This window comes from Palaemon carinicauda, chromosome 15 (assembly GCF_036898095.1).
Source record: "Palaemon carinicauda isolate YSFRI2023 chromosome 15, ASM3689809v2, whole genome shotgun sequence".
NCBI classification, from domain to species: domain Eukaryota; kingdom Metazoa; phylum Arthropoda; class Malacostraca; order Decapoda; family Palaemonidae; genus Palaemon; species Palaemon carinicauda.
The window spans coordinates 86,739,676-86,748,704 of record NC_090739.1 but is presented as its reverse complement, the minus strand read 5'-3'; the positions used below and the strand labels follow the sequence as shown (position 1 = coordinate 86,748,704).

The 9,029-nt window shown below is 43.4% G+C and overlaps 1 protein-coding gene across 1 annotated transcript; it reads left to right on the top strand.

The window, feature by feature from the left end:
* The first annotated feature begins 625 nt into the window (after positions 1-625).
* On the top strand, positions 626-1,282 carry LOC137654058 (general transcription factor II-I repeat domain-containing protein 2-like). Its single transcript, XM_068387693.1, has one exon. The coding sequence runs from the start codon at positions 626-628 to the stop codon at positions 1,280-1,282; it is 657 nt and encodes a 218-aa protein (XP_068243794.1).
* Positions 1,283-9,029: the final 7,747 nt, after the last annotated feature.

Here is a 9,029-nt window from a genome sequence, read left to right as displayed (position 1 = left end):
TGCCACGTCCTTGAGACTGACCGTATACACCGCAACCCTGTGCAACCTGCGGCCCTCAAAGGCTTTCACTTCGACCCTTTCTCCTAAAAATAGATAAGCTATAGTGTGGCCCTCAGAGAGAGAGAGAGAGAGAGAGAGAGAGAGAGAGAGAGAGAGAGAGAGAGAGAGAGAGAGAGAGGGGGTGTTTTCTCTTCATACTCTCTTGCTCTTGGTGAGAGTTGTTACACCGCACACACTGTAAAACTGACTGTGTATATCAGGGGTGTTGACAATGACTATAATATTACAGAGGAAATGGCTTCACCATAAAGCAGGAAGGGGACCACAACAGGATAAAATATTTTTGATGAATTACAGATGGTGCATCTGCGATGTCTGTTCAGAAAAAATGGAGTTGTTGACTTAGATTCACTTATTGTCCTGCATTGTATCATACATCAGGAAGCTTTATGTGCAAAGACAATAAATTTTCAGCATGTAACTATTATTCTTGTAAAAGCTGTCAATTTCATTACGTCAAAAGGTTTAATTCACCGCGAGTTTCAGCAGTTAATGGTAGACATTGATGCAGAGTACAGTGATGTGAAGTATTTTTGTTTAGGTAAGGTGGCTAAGCGAAGCAGGAATGTTGAAGATAGCATTCAATCTTTTGGAAGAAACTGAGCTGTTCTTAGATAGGAAAGGTAATGCAATCACTGAACTAGGAGATAAGGGATGGAGATGTGATTTTGCATTTTCAGTAGATATAACTGATCATCTTAGTGCATTGAATGTTAGACTTCAAGGAAAAGATCAACTATTAAATGAGATGTTCTCACCGTACAAAGGCTTTCAGATGAAATTGCGTCTGTGGAAGTCACACATCAGAAAACGAAACCCAGCCCACTTTCCAACGCTGAAAAACCATGACACTAGCAACCTTCAGTACCAGAAGTATGGTGACAAGCTGGAAGTCTCACGATCGAAATTTTCAGAAAGATTTGGTAACCTCAAGAAACATTCACAAGCCATTGAAATCTTTGCTTCTCCTTTTTCTGTAGATGTGACAGCAATTCCCAAGAACATGCAAATGGAAATAATAGAATTACAATGTAATGATGAGCTAAGAAAGAAATTTGATGATAATCCAGGATATCAGCTTTATAAGAAGCATGTATCAGTGACCGTGTATCCAAAACTCTCTGCTCATGCGAAGAAAATGATGGCAGTGTTTGGTAGCACATATGCATTAGAGCATCTTTTTTCAAAAATGAATTTGGTCAAAATCAAGTATAGGTCTTGACTTAATGATAAACATTTAGAAATTACCTTGTGTGTAGCCACATCATCTATACAGCCTGATATTGATGAGAGGTGTCCCATGTGCAACATAGACCATCTCAATAGGGTAGCTATTCATTTGCTCATTATTGGTTAGAAAAATTTCTGTGTTTGATAATTCCTATGTTCATCATCCCAATTAACCAATAATATGTAATCATTTATGTTTGTACATTATGATAAGGTTCAGTAGCCTTTCATTTGCTCGTTCATAGAAAGGAAAATACTTTTGTTTCGGACAATTCTTAGTTTTGTGATCCCAATATAAATAAAATCAATAACAAGCTAATTATCTATCTCTATCAGTATACTCTCACATAATATGTCTTCGATCGTAGTAAATAACATAAGATAGTAAGGTTATGAGGCCCTCCATACAAACAAGAGTCGTGACTAGTGGCCCTTTGGGAAAAAATGTTGCACACACCTGGTATACAGTATATATATCATCAGCGCCTCAGCCCCTGGTCCAGCAAGTTAATGTCAGCTGGGGCCAAGATATGACCCTGAACTCCCCATACCTGTCTCACAAATATGGTCAGTCTGGAAATGCTGCTAGAAACTATTGATCTTGAGATTGTCTCCAACTCCCGTCAAGCAGAGTGCCATTAGGGGCGTTTCCAATAGTCTAAAATAGAACGCTTTCCGTCTAAACCTTATTAATTTTACAGATCTTCGAACCCCACCTTACCAGTTGCTAATGCATTCCACGTCGAAAGTCTTACAGTTTTCTCGAGAACCCTTTGCATCGTTTTCCAGGTATTTATGGGACATGGCAATAGACCTGAGAGGACTTGTAATTTTAGTATCTTATCTGTTTTTCGTTTTAAGAGCCAAGTGATGATCTGCATACGAGGGCAGAAGATGAGGAAACTAATGAAAATTGAGAATAAATTTACTTCGGTTAGTTTAACGCTTTATATCTAAGAGATAATTTTAGTTGAAGGTACTATAATGTACCAACCGTGTGTCACACAATTGTACATAATTATTTTATATATATTATGCTTGTATCTGCGCTCTTCCCTCGCACTAAAAAGAACCTGAATGATCATGTCTCCGTTTTGCTCTGTAACATTGTCTGTCTCTCGAACAGGCTATGTCCTGTTGCCTTGAGGTTTTGTATATAAAGAAGAGTGTTCCTTAATAAACAACTCAGTTGATTGCATCCTGCCTTTGAGTTCACAACCCTCACTCGGCACCGTCACATTGGTGACCCCGGAAGTCGACTCGCTCCACTGCCTTCCACCCCCACCTCCCTCGCCCCTCCATCGTTGGTACTATGACGGACTCTACTACAGCAGTTGGCGCTGCGGCCGCCCCATTGAAACTTTCACCGTTCGCCAGCGGAGAGGCGTTTGCTTGATTTCAGCGCGCAGAAGTCCAGTTTCGTATCAGGGGCGTGACTCGCTCAACCACCAAAGCAGATTATTTTCTCGCGGCGATACCCGAGGACACCTTCCGAGAAATATCCGACTGGCTTTGTGAACAGGGAGACACCCCAATAGCGTATGACGCCCTCAAAACATACCTTCTGCAGCAGTACTCGCCGTCGCCAGCCGCCCGTATAGCACAGCTTTTTCAGCTCTCGCAACAACCGTTGGGGGACCAAAGGGCTTCGCTTGCCCTCAGGGATATGACCAGTATCGCTCGCCTTCAACCTGCCGCAGACGGCTCTTCTTGTGAGGTGAACCTACTTCGTGCCCTTTGGATACGCCGTTTACCCGAACCTGTACAGGCTGCCATACCCGATGTCGATAGTTTACCCATAAAGGACTTGATGACCAAAGCCGACGCCCTTATGGACAGCCACTTCAAGACCTCCATCAACGCCTCCACCCCTGACGACGAGGATGCCTATTGAACGTCAACTGAAGCTGACATGAATGCCGTAGGACATACACGCCTACCCCGTGACATGCCGAAGCGGCGACAAAGCCGCCCAACACCCACCAATCGCCCGCGCCCCAACGAACGTCTTCTACAGCAACTTACTACCTCCCATCCTCCACAGTTTTGCTACTACCACTTCAGATTCGGGGCAACCGCGAAAAAATGTGCCAAGGATTGTCAGTGGCCAAAAAACGTGTAAGTAGGCCATCGCTTGTGGCGGTGGCCTCCCATGTTTCTAATCTTTTCTTTTTACAGGATGCAGGAACGGGCGTGCGATTTTTGGTAGACACGGGTGCTTGTCGTTCTCTTTAGCCAAGGAAACTCTTCAAGGCACGACGTAGTCTGTCTACATCTGCCGACGTCCGCTTGGTAGCTGCCAACTGATCTGCGATACCCACCTACGGTTACGAGAACCTCACATTATCGTTCGGAAACGCTAAATTCAATTGGAAGTTTCTCGTTGCTGACGTCACAATGCCAATCCTCGGTGCGCATTTCCTCTCTCATTTCCACCTTCTGGTCGATGTCGCCCAGCGACGATTGGTCAACATAGACTCGTACTTGTCGACACCTCTTCAACCCGCCCCCTCTAACCTCGCTCTCCACATCAGAGCACCCAAAGATGCCTACTCCCACCTCCTCACGTCGTACCTGGAAGTTTTCCGTCCAGAACTTCGCCAAACCCCCACGGTTCCTGCCAAGCACGATATTTATCACCATATCAAGACGACGGGACCCCCAGTCTTCGCAAAATTCAGACGTCTGGCACCGGAACGATTGGCAGCCGCCAAACAGACGTTCGCCGAAATGGAGGAAATGGGCCTTTGCCAAAAGGCCTCCAGCCCATGGTCGTCACCCTTACACATCGTTCTGAAGAAAGACGGCTCCCTCCGTCCGTGCGGGGATTACAGGCGCCTGAACATGCAAACAGAACCGGATCACTACCCCCTCCCAAACATTGCCGACGTGACCTCCTACCTGCACAAAGCGAAGGTTTTCTCTACGCTCGACCTCCTGAAGGGGTATTATCAGGTGCCTATGAACCCAGAAGACATCCCCAAAGACCGCCATCACCACTCCGTTTGGTACATACACCTTCAATTACTCCTGTTTTGGCCTTCGTAATACTGGGGCAACGTTTCAACGTCTCATGGATGGCATCTTAGGGGACCTCCCTTTCTGTGTATGTTATGTGGACGACATACTTGTGTTCTCCTCCTCAAAAGAGGAACACCTCCGTCACCTGCACATCGTGCTCAACCGCCTGCAACAAAACGGCCTTGTAGTCCGGTACGACAAATATACCTTTGGCGCCAACGAAGTGTCGTTCTTAGGGCACCGTATCACTCCTGAAGGAGTCCATCCCCTCCCTGAGAAGGTAGCAGCCGTTCAGAACTTCCCCGCGCCCTCGACCGTCAAAGCTCTGCAGGAATTCTTGGGCATGATCAACTATTATCACCGTTTTCTGCCAGCCATTGCCGCCACTCTTGCTCCACTCTACGCCTCCCTCAAGGGCAAGCCAAAGGACCTTAAGTGGGGTCCCCTTAAAGAGGCAGCCTTCTGCAATGCAAAAAAGGCCCTATCAACTGCTGCGGCTCTCACTTTTCCTATCCCACACGCCACTCTCCTTCTCTCTACCGATGCCAGCGACGTTGCTATTGGTGCAGTACTCGAGCAGGTGGTCAAAGGCTCGCCCCGCCCATTGGCCTTCTTCAGCAGAAAACTGTCCAAGGCAGAGTCGGGTTATTCTACCTTCGATCGAGAATTGCTGGCGGTGCACTTGGCTGTCCGTCACTTTCGCCATTTCTTAGGAGGTACGCCCTTTGTCATTCGCAAAGCCCATATGCCTCTGGTGCACGCCTTCACTCGATAGTCTGACGCCTGGTCCGCCCGTCAACGCCGACATCTCTCCGCCGTGGCTGAATACAATTGCACCCTCCAATACGTCCCTGGGAAAATGAATCCCGTTGCCGATGCCCTGTCAAGAAACACGTTGGCTGCCGTTCAACTGGGATTGGATTACAAAGCCCTGGCTGAAGCCCAACGACAGGATCCAGAGTATCAAGCTTTTAGGACATCCTGCACGTCCCTCCATTAGGAAGATATTCCCCTCGAAGACTCCAACACCACCCTCCTCTGTGACGTCAGTACTGGTAAACCGCGACCTTGGATTCCTGCTCCCATGCGCCGACAGGTGTTTGATTTCATTCACGGCCTTTCACATCCCTCGTGCCGTTCTACTGCACAGCTGCTGAAGGCAAAGTTCACTTGGCACGGCATTTCTAAGGATGCTAAGGATTGGGTCCGCGCCTGTACTTCTTGCCAAACTTCCAAAGTACATCGACACACGGATTCAGGAGTGGGCACCTTTCTTCAACCTCAGCGTCGTTTCGCACACATTCACGTCGACGTTGTAGGCCCCCTAACCACATCACAAGGACATCGTTACCTGTTTACCGTCATCGACCGCTCCACTCGTTGGCCTGAAGCCATTCCCATGGAAACTGTAACGTCCGCCTCATGTACATCTGCCTTACTCTCTGGATGGATTTCAAGATTCGGTATCCCTGAGCATATTACTTCTGACAGGGGAACCACTTTCACCTCTCAATTGTGGACGTCATTAGCGAATCTCCTGGGCATCACCCTACATCAGACAACGGCCTACAACCCCGCTGCCAATGGAATGGTTGAACGTTTTCATCGCACCCTCAAAGCAGCTTTGATGTCCCGCTGCAAGGATTGCAACTGGTTTACTCAGCTTCCCTGGGTCCTTCTGGGACTAATGACCACTCCTAAAGACGCCCTCGACGTCTCGGCAGCTGAAATGGTGTATGGCGACCCGTTGGTTGTCCCTGCCAAATTTTTTCCTGCTACAACCACCTCCGACGATCTCCAGCGCATACGTCACGTCGTGGGAAAATTTACTCCGTGCCGCCAGACTTACAAGCCCCCAGAGAGGCATCACATTCCAACGGACTTGCACTCTGCAACGCACGTCTTCCTGCGCAACGACACTAGCAAGCCACCACTAACGCCCCCTTACACGGGCCCTTTCCTTGTGATGCGACGCAGTCCGAAAGCATTCCTACTAAACATTCGGGGCAAAGAAGACTGGGTTTCCAATGATCGTCTAAAACCTGCTTATCTTCTGTCAGATGACCCGCCTACAGTTCGCCTCTCTAGATCAGGGTGCCCTATTTAACATGTACAGTATGTCATTTTTAGGGGGGAGCCATGTACCAACCGTGTGTCACACAATTGTGCATAATTATTTTGTATATATTATGCTTGTATCTGCGCTCATCCCTCGCACTAAAAAGAACCTGAATGATCATGTCTCCGTTTTGCTCTGTAACATTGTCTGTCTCTCGAACAGGCTATGTCCTGTTGCCTTGAGGTTTTGTATATAAAGAAGAGTGTTCCTTAATAAACAACTCAGTTGATTGCATCCTGCCTTTGAGTTCACAACCCTCACTTGGCACCGTCACAATAACCATAGAATAACACATCCATAACTCTCTCTTCGTACATATATATATATATATATATATATATATATATATATATATATATATATATATATATATATATATATATATATATATATATATGTGCATCACCCAATAGTGATACAAAACAATCAGGATCAAGGAAAGATATATTAGTTATGTAATAAATATCTACAGTTCACATTAAAATTTGTGTTATTATTATTCTATTAAAATAACTTTAAATTTGTTGAATTTTGTCAACAGTTTCCTATATTTTTATTATACAAATTTTATTTGCATTATTTTTTTAGTATGCTAAAATAATAGGCTTCTGTATATAATGTTATATACAGATATTGTGGATCGAGTCAAATTTTCTAGAAAATAGTTTGTATGTCTCACAGCGAATAAAATCTAGTTATATATGTAATCGACTAGATAGATAGATAGATAAATAGGTAGATAGATAACGCCTTTTCCAAAATGTGCTACACAATTTGCAAGACTAGTTAAATATTCCTCAACACAGCATCATCTATCCTCATTCAGAAGATCAAAGTTTGTGTCTGCAGCTCATGAATATGGAAATGTATTCAAGATACCGCATCAGCTCCTGTGGAATTTTTGCAGATCTTCCAGGCGTTTGTTATAAGATCGCTATAACATTTCATCGCATCCAATCTCTTCCAATTGAATACTCTAAATCAAGAAAGGGATCATGCGTCACTGAGGCATATGAACAATATGTAAATAGGTTGGCACTGTGGAAAAAACGACAACTAATCAATTTATGAATCATTTGAAATGACCTTTATGCACTTTATTTGCTCTTAATTCTTCTTTACAATAAATTATAGGAAAACCACATTATGAACATGATGTAAATTTTTATAGATCTCGCTTGTTCCTTGGTCAAAAAGATAAAAAAAATAAAGACAATGAAGGGGATTCCTATACGGTACAGTGAAAAAAGTTCTTTTAAGAACCACCTACATGAAATAGTTCTCCGAGGCTTAATACAATAACAGCAACATCTAATTTCAACCGGTCATCATATTACGAGATATTTGTAGCTCAAAATCTATACCGAAAGAAATATTTACAGAAAATTCCTACTCAATTATTTGCTTTTACAAAAAAGTGGTAGCTCTGAACAGATAGGAGGGGGTAGGTCTTTTTTTAGAATCATTATTAATTATGAAGCAATAGATTGGAAAGACTGTTTGTTGATGGGAACCACAGGAGCTATAAGAATGTAATATCTGTTATTCTTCACGGTAGTGTTCTCAATCCATTACTTCATATACGAAATACGTATATCTAATTTGACCTAGAAAACCAGCCTGAAACCGATGCAGATGATGCTACTCTCTTTGCATTAGTTCCATCATCTAAATGTAGACCTATGTTTACGGAATACTTTAAAGGAGATCCAGCTAAAATTAGACCATTGTGTAAATTATGGAGTATGCCAGGAAGTAGTTCGATTACAGTAGCTCCTCAACATTTCGACCTTTGAACTCATTTTAAATTCTGGGTGTAAACTTATAAACTTAATTTTGAGAAGCACTGTTGGTCTCTTTCTTCTTCAATTGCACAATACAAAAATACTTATCGAGAAAGTCTTTTACGATTTTCGGTGATCAATCTATCCTGAAGAAATGATCTAACTCTCATCGTATTTATTTATTTCTTTTTTTTTCTTTTTTGGGTGACAAAATCCTAAGCTATTAATTTCTTATTCCAGATATAGATACTATACTCTGGCACCGTCGTATAGTTTGTTCGTTGTGCATGTTGCATGAGATTTTTCATAATTCTGTCCATCTGTTGCAGTCAAGTCTTCCCACACCAGCCTCTACGACACATATTACTAAGTATGCATTAACGATAAAAGTCGTGTCTTTTCCATCCTAAGACTCAATACTAGGACATGCATAGTGAGCAATTTGTCGGGAATTTCGAACTGATCATTTGAAATTCCCGCCATTTAACTCCACAAACGTTACGTTAAATTTGAGGGAAGGCTGGAAGAACTCGCGGGTGTTGAGACGAATGACTATGGTTTAATACGAGACGGTTTTAGAGCCTAAAGATTAACCACCTGGTAGGGAAGGAGCGGATGTTAAAGAAATTGAGTATTTGTAATTAATGATTCACGAATGTAATGTCATTTTATTGTACCATGATGAGAATATCCTATGTATATGTTCAGACTCAAGGACTCCCTAGGCTAGTGGATTATGGCAAATTATGGCCTTCACCCGAATCATTAACCCCCCACTTGTATTTAAAGTAAAACTTTAATCGTTTCTCAGTCTT